This window comes from Bos javanicus, chromosome 1 (genome assembly GCF_032452875.1).
Source record: "Bos javanicus breed banteng chromosome 1, ARS-OSU_banteng_1.0, whole genome shotgun sequence".
NCBI classification, from domain to species: Eukaryota; Metazoa; Chordata; class Mammalia; order Artiodactyla; family Bovidae; genus Bos; species Bos javanicus.
Window position 1 is genome coordinate 142,851,183 of NC_083868.1, and position 19,388 is coordinate 142,870,570.

At 55.5% G+C, this 19,388-nt stretch overlaps 1 protein-coding gene across 3 annotated transcripts in view; it reads left to right on the forward strand.

Annotated features, from left to right (window-relative positions):
- Window positions 1-14,255, forward strand: part of PDE9A (phosphodiesterase 9A) — a 104,027-nt gene extending 89,772 nt beyond the window's left edge. For 2 of the 3 annotated variants that reach the window (XM_061422468.1, XM_061422483.1), the window contains 10 exons: window positions 1,058-1,144; window positions 2,057-2,161; window positions 2,626-2,708; window positions 3,863-4,019; window positions 6,826-6,939; window positions 8,785-8,889; window positions 9,568-9,696; window positions 11,343-11,438; window positions 12,868-12,943; window positions 14,029-14,255. In XM_061422468.1, the coding sequence (XP_061278452.1) occupies window positions 1,058-1,144; window positions 2,057-2,161; window positions 2,626-2,708; window positions 3,863-4,019; window positions 6,826-6,939; window positions 8,785-8,889; window positions 9,568-9,696; window positions 11,343-11,438; window positions 12,868-12,943; window positions 14,029-14,039 (963 nt within the window). In that variant the 3' untranslated portion in view covers window positions 14,040-14,255. The remainder of the gene's footprint in view (window positions 1-1,057; window positions 1,145-2,056; window positions 2,162-2,625; window positions 2,709-3,862; window positions 4,020-6,825; window positions 6,940-8,784; window positions 8,890-9,567; window positions 9,697-11,342; window positions 11,439-12,867; window positions 12,944-14,028) is intronic. The other variant, XM_061422476.1, reaches the window with a different exon arrangement.
- The last annotated feature ends 5,133 nt before the right edge of the window (window positions 14,256-19,388 follow it).

Consider the following 19,388-nt stretch of genomic DNA (forward strand, 5'->3'; position numbering starts at 1 on the left):
TCCCTAATGGTCCTCTCTCCAAACACAGTCACGGGGGAACTCAGGGCCTCGACAGCTTGATTGAAGGGTCATGATTCAGTCCTTAATACACCCTTTTTGGGAAGAGAAGGTTGCCTGGTGAACAGAGCAGACGGGAAGTCTGTGCAGACACCAGGGCAGGGCCGGCACTGGGGCTGAGGGGCACCGGTGTGGGTCCCAGGGTGGGGAGCTGGGGGACGGGGGCTGGTGTCCTGCTAAGGTGATGCTAAGTCAGCCCCACTCCGAGACCTCCCGTCTCCCTGGGCTCTTCTCCCAGAAAGCAGAGCCCACTTTGTCAAGCTCTCACTTTTTTAAGATCATTTAATCTTCTTGGCTTGATTAAGCTTCAAAGTTCTGAGTGGCATTTAAATAGATTGCAACCGTGACAGTAAATCCTCTCTGGGCCTGGAAGCAAAATCAACATCAAGTTGAACGGGGATTTCTGTAGAAGGCAGCTCAGTGAAATGAGGTTTGGGAGGCGGTGCTCCCCAGAAGGAAGCTTGCCTTCCAGACACTTTGGTTCATGCATAAGAAAGTGTGTCCCAGCAGGGCCCCTGGGGGCCCGAAGAGACGGGTTTGGGATGGATGAGTATCTGTCAACGCCGCTCCTCGGCTCCTCAGCTCCCAGCCTCGGGCTCTTGCAGGGTCTGCGGGAATTGGAGGTGTCTCTCAGAACCTCAGGCCAGGATCCTGACCCATCGAGATGGGTGCTTGTGTGTATAAATAAGTCAAGTCACTTCCAGTGTGGTCATTTGGGGATAGCGTCACGTCATCTGGTCACTGTCCCTCCTGTAGAGAATGCCATTGGCTTCTAACCCCGACTGCTCTTTCAAAGCCCCCACACCCCTTCTGGGGGTGCTGAAACCCCCTAGTCAGCAGGCTTGGGTCCTGGGGCCCCCTGGAGGGGAGGACTCCCCTGGGGTCCAGCCCGCCACGCTGCTGACCATCCCTCTGCTCCTGTGGCCCCCCGGGAGGGGAGGACTCCCCTGGCGCCCAGCCCGCCACGCTGCTGACTGTCCTTCTGCTCCTGCGCCTGCAGATGCTAAGCTGCCTGGAGCACATGTACCATGACCTGGGCCTGGTCAGGGACTTCAGCATCAACCCCATCACGCTCAAGAGGTGGCTGGTGAGTGTCGGGCCCCTGCCGGCCCCTGAGCACAGTTTCATCGGGTTTCCTGGGAATGGACCATGGGTACCTTCCTTTGGGCCTGGGCTTCCTGCAGACAAAGGCCACACTCCTGTGAGAATCCTGCGGGGACCCATCCCCAACCAGACATTCTCTGTTCCTAAGCTTCTGTCTTAGGAGAAAATAGTAGGAACCAGGGAGAGTCGTGTGAAGAGTGTGTTCTAAGCAGCATGTGTGCGGGGAGGGAGGGGGTGCTATGCAGGTGTATACATGTGTGTGCCAGTGTGTGTGGAGTACGTGTGTGTGTGTTCATTTGTGAGTGCTGGTGCCTGCATCATGCGGGAGAGGGGCTGTGTGTGTGTCCATGTGTAAGTGTGTGTGTGTGTGAGGTGTGCATGTGGGGGAGGGGTGTGCATGTGTGACTGAGTGTATGTTTTTCAACAGATCTTTCTTTTTAATAAAATGCTGCTCAGAGCCAAATGTTAGAAGGCTGTGGAAAGGGACTCCCCTGGTGGTCCAGTGGCTATGACTTTGCTCCCAGTGCAGGAGATCCGGGTTCCATTCCTGGTCAGGGAACCAGATCATGCATGCCACAATTACTGACACAGCCAAATAAACAAATAGGTTTTTTAAAAGCCTGTGGAAGGTTAGATGGTGGCTGGGGACCTGGCACCCACACGCAGCCCCCTTGCCCTCCCCCCAGCTTCACACCCCACTGTGGGTCCCCTGGGGACACCTTCCCCTATGTGGCCCTTGGACACCCCTGGGCCCCTCCCTCATCCTCAACCCCAGGAAGCAGGAATGCAGTTGGATGAGGACCGGGTGGGAGTCGAGAGCTGGCATCGGGAAGAAGGTGCGGGGAGCTTGAGGAGGGTGGGCAGTGGGCACAGGGCGGACCGTCTCGTCCCACAGCTGTGCGTGCAGGACAACTACCGGAACAACCCCTTCCACAACTTCCGGCACTGCTTCTGCGTCGCCCAGATGATGTACAGCATGATCTGGTGCTGCAGGCTGCAGGTGGGTCTGGGGGCGTCCCTCCTGGTGGGGAGCTTAGGGCGGGTCTGGGGGGCGTCCCTCCTGGTGGGGAGCTTAGGGCGCGTCTGGGGTCATCCTGCCTGCAGGGAGCTTAGGGTGGGTCTGAGGGCATCCCACCTGGAGGGGAGCTTAGGATGGGTCTGGGGGCTTCCCACCTGGAGGGGAGCTTAGGGTGGGTCTGGGGGGCATCCCACCTGTGGGGAGCTTAGGGTAGGTCTGGGGAACATCCCACTTGGAGGGGAGCTCGGGGCAGCAGCTCCTCCACCACCTGGGGAAACACCGCCCCTCCAGTTTGTCAATTAACAAGTGGGTGCCCACCCCCCACCCCAGGGAGAGGCGCGTCCTCCCCCACCAGGCCAGAGCTGGGGGAGCTTCATCCCCCTGTGTCATTGCCCCACCCCCCTGCCAGCCCCCTCCTCACCCACCAAATCCTCTCTCTGATCCAGGAGAAGTTTTCACAAATGGACATCCTGGTCCTGATGACTGCGGCCATCTGCCACGACTTGGATCATCCAGGCTACAACAACACGTATGTACATGGTCCTTTTCTCTTATCAAGGGCACTCTGGGTGTCAGAGTTGAGCTTTTCAGCTCAACCCCCTGCCAGTTCCCAGCGGGAGCTGTCAGCGAAGCACTCCTGAGCCCCCAGCTCCACCCCACCTCTGTAGGACGCAGCCTTCCCACCAAGGACTTTGTCCAGGGCCAGGCCTTCCCAGCAGGATCCCAGACCCCAGGGGACTGCCTCAGCCCTCTGTGGTCCTGGCTGCAGGTCTGCGTCTGCACGTCTACACGGCAGGGCCTGGCAGCAGCAGAGCTCCCCGCCCCCTGCAGCAGGGAAGGACGTTCACACACCCATGACCGGGAGGGGCGGACCTCCACCCAGTCTCTGGATCTCACTCCCCTAAGGGCAGCCTCACCAGCCTGCTTCCAGCAGGAATGAGACAGAACAAGGGCAGTGACAGCAAGAACAGGGGTATGGACACGAGGAGGCAGAGAGGGTCCAGGGCAGGCCGTGGGGCCAGGAAGATGGGCCAGGCTCTGCTGGAACATTGATCCACTCCTGCCTCGGGGCGAAGACAGAGTTCTACCCCATGTCCCTGCCAGAGTCCAGGCCCAGTGCTGCTGGTTTGTGTTCATAGTGATACTTTGGTTGTTCTGTGGAGTTTGTGTATTTGTGTGTCGAATTTTCCCATGTGGGCGATGATGCCCAACCTGTCTGGGAAGCATGCTATTGCTACTCAGGACCAGAGTGGATTCCAGGGTGTGGACGTCCATGCCCGGAGGAGGAGGTGTGCACCCCCTCAGTTCACACTCAGATGCTGCGCTGAGCACAAGACAGCCAGGGGCCCGTGCCCGCAACATCTAGCCTTCCTCCCACATCCTACGGTGTCTGCAGGGTGCCTTGGCAAAGGCCTGACCACCTTGAGGGCACCTCCTCAGGGAGGACCTGAGGTTCATTGGTGGTGTCCACCGTTAGGACTGTAACGACTTGGGAGTATCTGGTCAGAGGGGCAGCTGAGACCCAGGAGAGCCGGGAGGAGTAAGTTCCTGGCACAGCAGAGTGGGTCCCCTCCAGCAGCCCCATCGCCTCCACCTCTACACCAGCACGCGCGCCCCTGCACCACTGTGCCCACTCGCATGTGAGTGCAGGCACCCGAGGGTCCCTTTGCTGTCCACCCCCAGGTACCAGATCAACGCCCGCACGGAGCTGGCCGTCCGCTACAACGACATCTCGCCCCTGGAGAACCACCACTGTGCCGTGGCCTTCCAGATTCTCAACCAGCCCGAGTGCAACATCTTCTCCAACGTGTCGCCGGAGGGCTTCAAGCAAATCAGGCAGGTGTGTGGGGCAATGCCGCGCCCACTGGGGAGTGGGGGTCCCTGGGGGACAGTGAGCCCCACCAGAGAGGAGACACCCTCTCTCCCTGTGCCTGAGGCTCCCAGGAGCTCCCAGTCTCCCACAAGGATCCTGGGGGGCCGACCCTCCTTCCACGCCTTCTCCAAGGCCAGGTGACAACACCCCAGGAAGAGGTGTGTGCTTGGCCTGCATGGGCAGTGTTCCATGGACCTTCAGGTCATGACTACCATTTAATTTAACCCTTTGAGATACATCCTTTCTCATCTCGCAGCCCAGGAAACTGAGGCTGACACAGACAAGGTCACTCACCCAAGGAAGCAGGTCCTGGACAGACACGTCTGGGACATCCAGCCCGGCAGAACCCCGACCACTGCCCCTAGGCCCTACTCCTGTCTCCCGCTGCCCCGTGACCAGCCAGCCTCACATCCCACTTCAGAGAAGAGACCTTTCTGCTCCTGGGGGCACATGGGGCGGGGGATGGGGGCGGCCACCTGTCCAGAGACAGAGGCTTGCAAGTCACCAAAGTCACACATACACCCCCTGCACACCCACAGCAGGTCTCACTGAGCACAGCCCTGTGCCCCACCCTCTGGCATGTTCAGAGGAGGGACAATGTCAGAGCGATCCCAGAGGGGTGAAATGGGTTGAATGATAGCCACCTCCAGCTAAAAAAATAGTCACGTCCACCTCCTGACCCCCCAGGAGCTGCGAATGTGACCTTATTTAGAATAAATCTTTGTAGCTGTAATTAAACTAGGATCTTTAGAGGTTAGCTCAGATTATCCACAGGGACCCTAAATCCAATGACAAGTGTCCGTATAAGAGACACACAGAGGAGAGACACAGAGGCCGTGTGACAGCAGAGGTGGAGACGGGAGTGGTGTGGGCACAAACCGCGGAGCCCAGGGGCTGCCAGAAGCCAGAGGCAGGGAGTGGACTGTCCCCGGAGCCTCCAGAGGGGGCACCTTGGTTCCTAGACTTGTGGCCTCCAGAGTCATGAAGAGATGCCTTCCTGCTGCTCTGTCCCCCGCGTCTGGCACTTTGCACGGCAGCCCAGGGACTCGAACAGGTGGGAGCCACGTCCTCCATGTGGGAGTCCACACAGTGTCTCAGTGGCCTGGCTTCCAGAGGCACCTGATAAAGACACGCTAGAGCCCAGGGCAGGACGAATGCCTCCTCCTGGAGAACCGACAGCCTCGCCTTAGCAGACGGCTGCAGTCCTGTTCCCATCCTTTCGCTTCCAGGAAATCAGCGCTCAGCCAGGTCTTAACGGCAGGCCTTGATGAGTCACCGATTCCTGGTGCAGTTATCACCAGGCTTTCTGGCCTCCCTTCCACGTGTATGGACCCACAGAAATGGCAGGCACCTGCTCTGTGTTTTTCTGTTTGCTATAGAGTCTTTCTGTGGAGCAGGTAAGGGGGCGAGTCTTAAAGAAAGGGCCCTCCTGTATGCCGCCCCTGATGACTGCCAGGTGAGGAGCCCCGCCAGGAACTCAGCTCAGAGCATCCAGGCAGCTGGCCCCCTCCCCTCGTGTGAGGAGCAGTCAGAGCAGGAGGGGACGCGCCCTGCCTCCTGCTGCCCACACGGGGACACACTGCTGCCTCTGCCCCGGACACCTAACTGACTTTAACACTTTCTGGGGGGTAAAATCCATTGTCCCAGTTTTCAATAATGTTTTGTTCTTGAATATCTTGAGAGAGAACTCATCATGAGAGTAGATCCTTCACTAATAATTAAATCCTTACCGAGAAATTGCACAATTCAGAAGGCCAGTGATGCCCTCTCCCCAAGTACATTTTTTTATCTGTACTGACTGGTTTGAGTTCCATATTTGATGTTTCTGGTGGTGTTTTCTTAGAGAAGTAGAACATCATACCCGGCACAGAGGTGTTCCCTATAAATATTTGTGGGATGGATGGACAAGTTGGGTGAATGGATGGATGGACGGATAGCTAAGTGAATAAGTGAATGGATGGATGGATGAGTGAACAAGTGGATGGATGTATGGAGAGATGGATGGATGGATGGACAAGTTGGGTGAATGGATGGATGGACAGATAGCTAAGTGAACAAGTGAATGGATGGATGGATGAGTGAACAAGTGGATGGATGGGTAGACAGATAAATTAATGGGTGGATGTGTAGGTTGATGGATGGCCATGGTTTCAAATTACATTACGTCTACTAAACCAACATTTGGTTAACAAGATCATAAAATATTTGTATTAAAAACATTTCACTTTTGCTTACAAATTTGTTAATAGAAGAATGCTATTATTTATCATCAGACTTTGTTCCCAAGCAAGATATGCACATACAGTCACATACAGATTAGATAATAAGAAAAAAATACTCTTGGAAAATGGGTCATTGACCTCCAGCAACAAGATCTAGGAAGAACAAACCGTATATCTAGATTAGTGAACTGGCAGGAAACATTTGTCCTTGGCTAAAATAGACTGGACTTCACAAGGAGACACGCTGAGCCTCTTTTCTGCAGCTGAATGCTCCTAGTGGGCCTGGGCTCAGAGCCTTTTCTGGGGACGCAGCCTGCATCAGGCATCCTTGGGCTCAAACCCCAGCCTTCCACTCGCCAGCTGTGACCTGGGCAAGCTCCTTAGCCTCTCCAAGTCTCAGTTTCTTTATAAAACGAGGACAGTACCCACCCCTGGCATTGGCATGAGGTCTGAATGAAGTGACGTGAGCAGAGGGCTCCGCATACAGTGGGTGCTCACTGAGTAATTATTGGAATTATGCCCTGTGTTAACTCTTGGCTTTCACTTCTCAGGGAATGATCACGTTAATCTTGGCCACTGACATGGCAAGGCATGCGGAAATCATGGACTCTTTCAAAGAAAAAATGGAGAATTTTGACTACAGCAACAAGGAGCACATGACCCTTGTGAGTGGGCTTTTTTTCCTTCTCTGGGGGGCTGGTGGGTGAGCCCCACCCCCCAGCTCAGACTGGGAACCAAGAAACCAAAGGAAAATGCATACCCTCACCTGGAGTGAGGTATCAGTAACACCAATTTGCAAAGTCTCAGCGCTTAGCAGGGAAAGCCCCCCAACCCCCAGTAGGACCCTTTCTCCTGGTTAAAGGAATTCCTTTCCCATCCTTCCATCTCCTTTGGATTCGAATGTGATAAGTGGGCGAAGGCAGTTCCAAATGCAGAGGCCCGGCCAACGCAGGGGAATGCCAGGCTTGGGAACAGAGGGCAGAATCCAGGGCTGCCCCGACATTTGTGTGACTGTGCTCTCACAGGCCCACCACACCCCCGTCAACCGGCAGGGCTGTGGTTCCCACCCCTGCCTCCCCTGTGGTGTTCAGACCATGGGGTGCTGATGAAACCCCAGGTGGTGTTTCTAGGGGCTCCAAGTAGCCTTGGTCCTGTGTGTCTCAGCATAGAAAGAATCCAATGAGAGGCAAAGGCATGGATAAGAGATTAGAACAAGATGCGTGTGAGGCTTACAAGTGGGTGGGTGAGAGGATGCCACACCCTGAGAACTTGGTGGGCTCGGTCCTATAGTCAAAGGAAATGTAGGGAGAGCAGAAAAGACCACCTTCTTCCTGGTTCTTGAGTAGACATCGCGCTTCCGTCATGAGCTCCTCCTCCACGTCAGGTGGGGTGGGGGGAGTTTTCTCGTCCCTATGTGCTTAAGCCGGGACTGTCATGGCAGCACGGAAGAATGATCTCAGGTCACAGTACAACGAGGGTCTTTCACTCTAAGACATCACCTTTCCATGAATTATTGTCTTTTGCGTGTGCAGAGTATGTCTTAGGAGGCATTACCTCACTGAGCTCACTGGGCAGGAGTGGGTCGCTCGCCACCGTTGTTTGTGGTTGAGGGTATGTCCCCATGCTTCTATCACGTGGTTTTCTTGCTAAGCAAGCCTGCTTGGTTTTATGGTAAAGAAAACTCACTTCTTGCGTGATCATTAACTTACAGGGGTCTTGCGTATTTTTTTCTCTATGTATAATCCGTTAGAGCGTGTGTGTGCGTGCGTGTGTGTGTGTGTGTGTGTGTGCACGCACATGCGCGTGTTCAGTCATACCTGACCCTGCGACCCCCTGGACCGTAGCCCGCCAGGCTCCTCTGTCCATGGGATTCTCCAGGCATACTGGAGTGGGTTGTCATTTCCTTCTCCAGGGGATCTTCCCGACCCAGTACTCAAACCCATGTCTCTTGCATCTCTTGCATTGGCAGATGGATTCTTTAGCACTTGAGCCCCCTGGGAATTAACTGTTTAATCACACATTTTCCCTTTACTCTGTCCCTGTCACCGAGGCCGGTGGGCACGCTCCCTGCTGCTCTGTGAGGGTCACCTTCGCCCTGTGTGTCTAACGCACTTCTTCAGTGCTCAGCAGGCCCACAGGGTTTCTTCTCATGACCGTTTAAACCTCTGCCTCCTGACAGCGCTGTCTGTCTATGTTTTTTATGTATCGTCAACATCAGAGAGATACTTGTGAGCTTTGCAGTATGTGGTTCATAAGACAAAATGTCCATGTGTTCAAGGGGCTTTCCTGCTACTCAAGCGCCTCCAGGAAAGAGTGTGGTGATGCCCCGTTCTCCTCCCCTTGCAGTGGGAAGTGTGCCCTTTTTGGGGGAGGGGTCACAGCAAAGTTCAGTTCCTCTCCACACGCACTGCCTACCCTCCCCCCTGCTGGCCTGTGATGGCAAGCCCAGACCCAGAGCCCAGCAAGGTGCGTCCCTTGCTGCACAGCTGAGTCCAGATCTCTTCTTTCAGCTGAAGATGATACTGATCAAATGCTGTGACATCTCTAACGAGGTCCGCCCCATGGAGGTGGCAGAACCGTGGGTGGACTGTTTGTTGGAGGAATATTTCATGCAGGTAAGCGTCGCACAGGCCACGCCTCCTGGGGCTCTTTAGCCCCTTAACTGGGTTCCTGTTTGAAATGTGACAGAGGCACCAAGGTGGCCAGTGTCAGTGCTTCTAGAAGCCTTCACAGCAGGGGCACGCCAGAAACGCGTGGGGTTGTAATTTGAGACACACAAGGCAGGGACGAGCAGGAAAAGCTGATGTCAAATTGTCACCGTGTTAGCACCCCTGTTATTACTGATTAACTCCCCCCACCCAATGGGGGCCCCTGGGTGCATGAGACCAAACAGTTATGGCTGGGGACACTCTGGGATAGGAAGCAAAGCCAGCCTAAGACGGAAAATGTCAGAAGGGACAATAAGCCTCTCGCTAGAGCAGCTTGATGAGCCTGGGGCCAGGATGAGGGGTTGCAGGGTGGGGGGTGCTGGTCTACAAGCTGCTCTGCTGCTGAGCAGCCAGCAGGGCCTGGAGCCGTCCTCCCCGCCCCTGGACACACCGTGCAGGCTCGGAGGCCCCTGGTTGGCACTTACAGCGCCCTCATCTCCCACGCGCTCACTACCATCTGTGATGGGGGTGATTCTGCTAGCATGTTGGCTGTTTTTCTCTTCCTCTGAGAGCAGTGATCCTTGAAGCTCCCAGATTCCACGAGTGTTTCTTTCTTTAACATCATGTTTGGTACCTTCCCTGCAGAGTGACCGCGAGAAGTCAGAGGGCCTCCCCGTGGCCCCATTCATGGACCGGGACAAAGTGACCAAAGCCACAGCCCAGATTGGTTTCATCAAGTTCGTCCTGATCCCGATGTTTGAGACAGTGACCAAGGTGAATGACCACCTCTGCAAGCTGGTGACCCAGCAGGGAGAAATACACGTGTGCATTCACATGGACACACACACACACACTCACAGACATGCACTCACATGGACACACACAAAGGGACACACACAGACACACGACATACATTCACATCACACACACACACACACTCCCACAGACACACACTCCCACAGGCACATGGACACACACAGACACACACTCCCACGGACACACACACACACAGCCTCATAGACACACTCACATCACACACTCCCACAGACACACACTCACACAGGCACATGGACACACACAGAGACACACACTCCCATGACACACACTCACACAGGTACACGGACATACTCACATGGACACACACTCAAACATACACACATGTGCAGTAGCCGCCTACCTGACACTCACCCGAAGCCCACCACACCTAACACCCGAGTGTTCAAACAGACTGCCCCCCACCCCTCCTGGCCTCCGTGCCCACCCCCCAGCCCAAGCAGTGACCCAGTCACAGAACCACAGAGCCTCTCGCTGCCCCTTCCTGGGCCAGGCGGCCCTCCTGCACCGTGTCTCTGGAGCCACCCCAACCCCCCCACCCAGGGCACCATCAGGGCCTTGTCAGCACCTCTCATCTCTACCTTCAGAAGAACTTTCTGACCTGCCCGCCCCTGTCTCCCCCACCCCCACAGCAATCACCACATTAATCCTCAGGAAGGAGACAGCCTCTGCCTCTCTCCATGGCTCCCCACTGCCCCCAGCACAGGGCAAACCACCCGCCTTTTTGGGCCGTCGCCCATCCTCTTGGGCACTTCTGCCTTACCGGAGAGGCCCGTGGCTCCTGGTCCCACCTTCTTCAAGTCTCCAGCTCTAAGCCCAGCCTGCCTTGGCCTGGGCCCCCCTTGCTGTTCTCAGCAACCTTCCAGAACTACCTCAGCGCACCCTTCCTCAAGCCCCACAGCACTCTTACCCCACAGGTGGCAGGTGCCAGCCAGCAGTGGCGATGGTGGGCCTGCCCTCCTCCCTTGCAGGAGCAGGCTGGGGCTGGGGGCTGTGTGCACAGGGCCCCAGGGGGCAGGGAGGCAGGGGATGTGCCTCCTGGGACTGAGGAGGGGGCTCCTCAGAGGGAGAGGCAGCCCCCTCAGAGCTGAGTCTCAAAGACAAAGTATGCTCACCAGGTGGACCTGGGACCGTGGGCACTGCAGGCGAGAGGCAGAGCCACAGGGGGATCCAGGCCCCAGTGTGGTGCGGGCAGAGGGGGTCCCGGGCCATGTGCGGGGTCCCTTCACTCCCCCCACCCGTGGCTGCCCGGAGTCTTCGGGGTGAGGTTGGCGAGGTTGGCATTTGGGAAAAGAGAGTCCGCGGAGGGATGTTGGGGTTCTGGGAGGCAGAAGGAGGGAGCGGCTTCTGCCAGTCCTCGTGGGAAGTGTGAGAGCTGGAAACAGCGGGACTCAGAACAGGCAGGTGGGTGCTCTGTCCCCGCAGGCTCCCAGGAGCCGTTGAGCAGCCAGCCTCGTGCCTGGAGCACCTTGGATTCTGCCCCCGCCGTGACCCTGGACGGAAGCATGTCTCCAGGGCGGCTGGTTTCCCACGATGCGCTTCCCGCGAGGATGACAGCCTGTTGACAGCCATCTTTTCTCTCACAGCTCTTCCCCGTGGTTGAGGAGCTCATGCTGCAGCCATTGTGGGAGTCCCGAGATCGCTACGAGGAGCTGAAGCAGATGGACGATGCCGTTAGGGAGGTGAGTCGCCTCTGTGAAGGCCTGGGATCCACGGGCCCCACCCCGCCCGGCCACACCACCCAGGGGGCCTCCAACCGAGCGCATCTGTCCCACAGAGACGCCAGGCCTGATGCAGAGGTGTTCTATCCTCAGGGAGCTCACAGCATGGGAGGCACAGAGCCTTGGGGGGAGTCTGTGCCCTGAGGTCGTGGTCATCCAATGGGGTTCGAGGACATCACTGCCTCTGCCACCTGCGTCCCCTCAGAGCGGGTTTCTGGCCCCGTGCAGGTCCCTCCCCTCCTCCCAGGGCCGACTTTATTCAGAAGCAAGGCCATGGAAGAGACTCCCTGTCTCTGGAAAAGCCACCACCACACCCAGCCATGGGACTCTGCTGGCACCTTGAGGAGGATCGAAAGACCCAATCCGGTTCTAGTTGGCTATTGGGGTTGGTCCTGTGTTTCAGGGAGGCTCAGAGCTGGGGTGGAGGCTTTCAGAGAAGCCGCAAGAGCTGGTCTGGCCCCAGCAGGACCCCAGAGGGTGCAGACCTGCTTCAGGGCCCCCTGCCACTTGGGAACCCTGGGATGTGCCCCTGTGACGTCCAGTCACTCAAGTGTGGCCTCCCCTCCATCCACCCTCCCTCCCCGTCTCTCTCGGGTGCCCAGTGCACCCCTGCTGCTGCGGGCTTGGTCCCCACTGGGCCTTGCCTGGCACTCCCCCGCCCACACCCCAGGGTCCCCTCCCATGCCGTTTGTTCTTCATACTCACTGCAGGCAGGGCCTCAACCCTGCCTTCCAGCCAGGAACTCCCACAGTGCCTTGCTGAGCCTCCGGCGGCTCTCCTCTCAACCTCCTTTGTGTACGATGCCAGACACACTGTGGTGCTTTCAGGTCGATAGGCAATCCCGGCCGGCAACCGATTTCTCTAGTCGGATTTTCCTCCCAGGAAGTCACACAACCCCAAAAGCCTAAGAGTACATGATGCACAGAACAGATGTAAGAGGAGGCGTCCCCCAGCCACGCCCTCTGACAGGAGGGCTTACAGGCCTGGCCCCCCTGGTCCAGCCTCGAGCCGTCACTGCAAAGGCCTCAGTCTCCAGGCCCAGGCCGGCTGCCCAGACGGCCAGTAGGACCCTCCACGGCCCCTTCCTGCCCCCAGAAAGAGCTGACCCACAAAAGAGGTAATGGGGCCATGGACTCAGCATCCACCATGGCCAGTTCTCTGGGGCTGCCCCTGCAGCCAGCAAGAGCTCACTGTCCAAGACCAAACGGAGGCCACGTGGTGAGGTTCCAACGGCCGGGAAGGTAGACCGTGCAGAGCTGTTTCTGGGAGGTGCCCCCAGGGGCACGTCTCCTCACATGTCTTAGCACCTCCTGTCCCAGGAAGCTTTTGAGCAGAAGGCAGTCGCTCACTCACTGTCTGTCACCTCCTGTGTGCTCTGTCCTGGTCATAGCAGAAGGCTGAGAGCCTGACGTCTGGGAGCGCCACGTCAAGAGAGAAAAGCAGAGACCTCGGGCGACAGAGCGAAGGTAACGCTGTTCTGAGTGATGTCTCGGTTGTTGTTCAGTCACTCAGTTGTGTCCAGGTCTGTGCGACCTCATGGGCTGCAACGGACCTGGCTTCCCTGTCCGTTACTCTCTCCCGAAGCTTGCTCAAACTCATGTCCATTGAGTCGCTGATGCCATCCAACCATCTCATCCTCTATCATCCCCTTCTCCTCCTGCCTTCAGTCTTACCCAGCATCAGAGTCTTTTCCAGTGAGTTGGCTCTTCACATCAGGTGGCCAAAGGATTGGAGCTTCAGCTTCAGCATCAGTCCTTCCCATGAATATTCAGGCTTGATTCCCTTTAGGATTGACTAGTTTTCAGACTGAAACGGGGACAGTGTGAAAAACTGGGAAGGACGGAGGAAGGGAAGGAAGGGAAGAAATCTGTATGCACAAATGTTTTTAAATGGAATGTCTCTTCCTAGCATATAATTGTTACAATTAGGCTCTGAAAGAAGGTGTCATACCTTAGTTAACAGAAAAAGATCAATGATTAGCATCAGTCAGTTCAGTCGCTCAGTTGTGCCTGACTCTTTGCAACCCCGTGGACTGCAGCACACCAGGCTTCCCTGTCCATCACCAACTCCCGGAGCTTGCTCAAACTCATGTCCATCAAGTCGGTGATGCCATCCAACCATCTCATCCTGATTAGCATAGGTACCACTTATAAGAGAAAACATTTTTCAAAGCTTCTCAGAAATAGTCTTTGCTTATGTCACTACAAGCACATCCTCTGCACTTGTGGATCCTGGCTATTCATTCAGTCCAGGCAGAAGGCAAACCAGTTCATTCAGTCTCCATGGGGTCTGGTCACACCACATGAGTCCAGGCTTTGTTCATTACAAGCTGAGTGACACCCACAGGTGTCTCAACCTCTCTGAGCCGCAGAGCCCCAATCTCTAAACTAAAGGTAATAATCCCATTCTTCTTGTTTTAGCTGTTCAACAAGCAGAAAATTCTGATACAGAAAAATCGCTCACTGTATGTGATGCCATGAGATTTGTGGTGTTGGCAGAGCATTTTTGATCCCACCAACACAAACCAGCATCTTTTCCCTTTTCCAAGCAGACTGTGCCTGAAGAAAGCAGAGAGCTGCAGACTACTCCTCTGGACCCAGCCGGCCGAGCTTCGCAGGATCATCCATGCAGGAAAAAGTGGTCCTGAGTGCCTGCCACCACGAGATCGTTTTCTAAGAACCATTTTGTTCACTGATACAAAAAAAAACAGGACTTCACAAGCTGTACAGAATTTTTATTTTTAAACTGTCTTTTAAATAATATATTCTTATACAGAAATGGGTCTGAGCTTTTTTTTGGTGGAGTTGGGTACCCTGGGCTGCTTCAGGAATCTCCCCGGTGCCCACCTGAGACAAGAACACTGTGCCTTCCTCACCCGTGTGTCTTAGAACGATGGCCTGAGTGACTTGCTGAGTGCCTCCATGTAATTCGGCATTAGATGTCAGCTCAGTGCCCAGAGCACTGGGGACATGCGTGTCCTCCTTGTGAGTTGCTAGGGGGATATTGGTGGCTGTGCTCGGGGACGCGGGACTGGAGGTGGCTTGGTCAGGCTGCAGGTGGTGTGAGCCAAGAAATCCATGTGGGACACAGACAACCACAGGCTTGAGCCTGTTTCCAGGGGTGGGGATTCCACATCAAAATGAGCAGATAGGACAAGGAGCCTATTTACTCAGCACATTTCAAGATCCCTGTTTCAGGGAACGATGGGCCCCATCTCAGGTCCTCCTGCTGCTGCTTCTGTTTTAGGGACAAGCACTGAGGATGTTCTGGGTGGACTGGCGCCCACAAGGGGAGACCCAGCCCCATCCAGTTCACAGTCCAGACACCCCCTCCCCATGTGCATTTAGACCCCTCAGTTCTCCCCAGAGCTGTGGGTTCCATCTCTGTCCCCCTGGTAACACCTGCTCTAAAAACTGACTTTAGGGGCCGTCTGCATAGTCTGAGCTCTGGGGACATTTCATTCATGTGTTGGTTCAGTTTCCTTGGAGCATCTGTTCCCTCTGGTGAACTCCAGAATATTACTTCTTTGAATAATTCATTTTGGGGCTGTGAAATGTTCCATCTCTTCTTGAGTTCAGTTCCGTACCAGAGAGGGACCTTGGGTTCCACATCTCTTCTTAGTTTTGTTTATCATTTTCATGTTGCTAAAGCCACTGCACACCACAGCTTAGGTTAAACTACAACCCAGTTGTACAACTGAGTTAATCTAAACTCAGCAGGCATTTAGATAAGATGCCTTCGGCCTGCGTGTCCTCCTGTGCTGGCGTTTTATCATCCGCTGTCCCCTTCGGTGAGGCCGTGCTCTGAACAGCGCCTCTGTCTGCTGCACGCGGAATACCTGCCTCACCAAACTCTGCCTCAGTCAAGCTTCCCACGGTGATTACTGAAGGTAACACTGTGCACACACGTGCACACAGTCACACATAGGTCCACACACACGGCTGCATAAGCATACACATACTTGCATACATATATTCACGTGTCTACATATGGACACTGAGGCCCCGTACATGTTTACGTATACATGCGACATACATGCAATGCTTACATATACACTGAGCCCTGTACACACATGCTTGCATATACACGTAGCATATGTGCAACATGCATACACATGTTTACATATGCACGGAGGCCCCATACACACATGCTTACATATACATGCAACATACGCATGCTTACATATACACTGAAGCCTCATACATGTGCTTACATGTATGTGTAGCATATATACAACACACACATACATGCTTACATATCCATCCAATCACATGTATGATCTATGCGTACACACATAAACATATGCATGTACAATCACACATATGCACAGGTGCTCACACGCATAATGCTCAGGTGTGCACTGTAAACATGATCACACATGTAGACATGGACATGTGATCATACTCAGGCATGTGTCCACACACACACATGCATATACATAATCACAGATGTCCAGACACATATGGTCATACCTGTACATGTGTGTGTACACATGCACACATATACATTTATATACATACAATCACATGTACACTTGTGTGTATACACACTTTAACACACCTCCTCTGCCTGACTGGGTGTAGGTTACACCAAGTCCTGGAACAGGGAAGTCAAGAAAGAAGAGGAGAGACTGTCCTGGCAGCGCCTGTGACAGCCCAGGTGTTTGTGTCAACAGCCTGGCGTCCTTAATGGGATGCCTTAACGCATGCCCCGACCCCCAGACCAGGGGGCCAGGCCGCACAGCAGAATGCGAGCGGTGGGTGATGCTGAACCATCGTCCTTGCCCTCCCCAGTCCGTGGAAAAATCATCTTTCATGAAACCCATCCTGGTGCCAAGAGGGTTGGGGACCACTGCCTTAGAGAATCAGGGGCCCACTGGATGCTGTCCCCAGCCTTCTGCTTCGGAAGCGCTTCCACACTGTAGGGAGATCCTACCCCATGAGCTGAGCCATGGGATTGCTGAGGCCCCTTCCTGAGTCTCCTCTTATACGGAGACGTCCCCCTCCCTTTAAGTTGCAGAGAAGCTGCCAGCCAGCCCCCCACTGCACAGACCAGCCCCAGAGCCCATGAGCCCTGTCCACCCAGGTCAGCCTGCACACCAGGACCCAGAAGGCCTCCTGCCCGGGGACACCCCACATGCTGGCCAAGAGACCACGTACCAAGTGCAGGCTGAGAGGAGGAGGTGGCCTCCCTCTGATCTCAGTGAAGGATGAAGCCAAGCCTCACAGGGAGCAGGTGGCGGAGACACAGCAGTGTCCTGACCCGCACGCAGCACACTACAGTGAGACAACCGCCCCGTCCTGCTCCCCAGTCACAGCTCCACCACACTGTGTTCATACGAGCGGACAACACAGCGCTATTTTCTACGGTTTCTCTCCCCAAGAACTTCCCCAAGCATGGGTCAAACACTGGATCCAATAAATCCCCAACAAATCCTCCTGGAAAACACCATCCTGGGGCTTGGTTCTGAGAGTGCTCTGCCTGGGGAACCAAGCTCATGCCGTCAGAAAGGCCGTGCAGTTGCTTGTGAGTTCAGCTGTGACCTTGTCACCAAGAAGGGAGAAAGGAGAAGTGTCTGTCTGCATGGTGTCCCTGTAGCTGAACACCCCCACCCCATCTCTCAGACCACGGACATCTCCTGTGGGATCCTCCATCCATGGGCTCCTCCATCCGTGGGCTCCTCCATCCATGGGCTCCTCCATCCGTGGGCTCCTCCATTTATGGGCTCCTCCATCCGTGGGCTCCTCTATGCACAGGCTCATCCATCCGTGCTCTCCTCCACCCATGATATCTGAAGCCAGAATGACATCTTTAACTAAATCACTTGGGAACATCCATTCAGCAGGAGGATTAAATGAACACTAAACACACACAGTACTTCATCCTGGATAAACAGCCATTAGAGGAAGATAAACAGCCACTGGTGGAAACTGTGGGCTCACAGGTTTCCTCTGGCGAGAAGAGCGGCTGCTCTGCGGGGCCAGGCACCACGGAGCCGCCCCGCCCGGTGGGTCAGTGGCCGCGGGAGTCGCCACATCCATCCTCACCCCAAAGCAGCAGGGGCACCGGTTCCCCACCTGCACTCAGGAGAGGGCCCCAGACATGACACGCCACTCTTATTGCCCCTCCAGTGTTATCATGAGGGGAGTTTTTACAACACAAATCAAAAGAATTTAACTGTAATTTGAATAAAGGGCAGGTGAAACCGTCACTCTGGATTTTGAGGGGACGTTCTCCACCAGGAGAGGAGGGGCTGGTAAGGGTGCTAGGGATTCGGGGTCCCCTGTGTCTTCAGGCAGGTTTTCCCGGAGGCAGGCTGGGTTTCCAACCCACCTCGGGGAAGACAGAGGGCCAGTGGGTCCCACAGAGTCTTGGGAGCTCGGGGGTGGGTGCCTCCAGTAGGAGACAGCTTCTGGTGGTGGGTGGGGGGTGAGTCCCCTTGTCATAGGCTGAGTTATGTCCCATGAAATTTATTATCTGAAGCCCTCACTCCCCGGCACCTCAGAAAGTGACTGCATTTGGAGGTAGGATCGATAAAGAGGTAATTACGTTAAAATGCAGTCGTTGGCGTGTGTCCTAATCCACGACGGCTGTGTCTGTATAAGAGGACACAGATGCGCGCAGAGGGACACAGATGGACAGACGGACACGTGGGGACGCAGGAGGAGACGGTCTCCACACGCCCAGGAGAGAGGCCTTGGGGGGGATCAGCTCCGTCCACGCCTTGACCTTGTGGACTTCTCACACAGCCCCCATCACTGTGTCCAGGCGGCCAGCATGGGGCCAGCACACTGGAGAGCCAGACAGAGTGAAACGGGGACCCTGGGCGACCCCTGAATGTCCTGCAGCCCTGCAGCCGCCCCTCCTCTCTCCGGAACACTGCTTGTCCAGGGAGAGGCCTGTCCAGCACCGGGGACCTCCACAGAGGTGTCCGCTTGGACAGAGGCATCAGCTGCACCCCTAGAGACACCTGGCCAGGCTTCCCCAGCCCCGAGGGGCCCTGCAAGCTGGGAGACAGGACTGAGGGCATCAGGACAACAATGGATGTGCTGAGATGGAGGAGGCCCTTTGGAGGTGCCCAGGAGTCAAGGCCATGTCCACCCGGCTGGGCCTCCTTGCTCAGGGGCCCCTGACTCGTCCTCAGCCAAGGAGCCCAAACCAAATCCCTGCCTCAGAGCCTCTGCTGCAGAAGCCGATTTAGGTTCTGGCTGAAACGGGCAGACGGGTAGACGTCTTATTTTTCCTGTAGTTTCCAAATTTTCTACAGTGACTGGTTTTACTATTCTAAATAGAATAAATAAATAAATTTTATTTTTTAAATGGGGCATGGAAAAGGCAAGACTGTCCATGGGGGACATTTTGGTGCCCGAGGAGGGAGGTATAAGGGGCAGAGGGACTTTCCCATCTCAGTCTCCACACACATGCCCATTGCCTCACACCCCGGGACTCTCAGTGACCCCAAAGCCAAGCAGTGGCCCCGGGTTCTCGGTGACAGAGGTGCCCAGGGTTTGGGGACCAAACTGTATTTTCCAAACCTTCACATCCACAAGTAGGAAAAACTTCCTTCCCCTGATTACGTTCTGGCTCTTCCTTTTGAAAAAAACAGGACCTCCTCACGGCAGCACCAGCAGGACAGGCTTGGCCCCCACTGCAGGCACCACCTGCCCTGTCTCTCGCTCCCCAACCCTTCCATGTGCGCTGAGGCCCCTGGGTGTCTACCCCCTCGGCGCTCCGGGCCAGCGGGGAAACCAGAGAGGAGCCACGTCCAGCATCCCCGGGGTCCGTGCACGGCTTGTGGCACACAGGGTGCCTGGAACCCATGGTCCTGCTGCCCCCAGTGATTTGGGGTGACTCATGTTGCTTCCAAGGACTTTTAATCATTGTTTTAAAATGGTTTACCAAGACCCCACA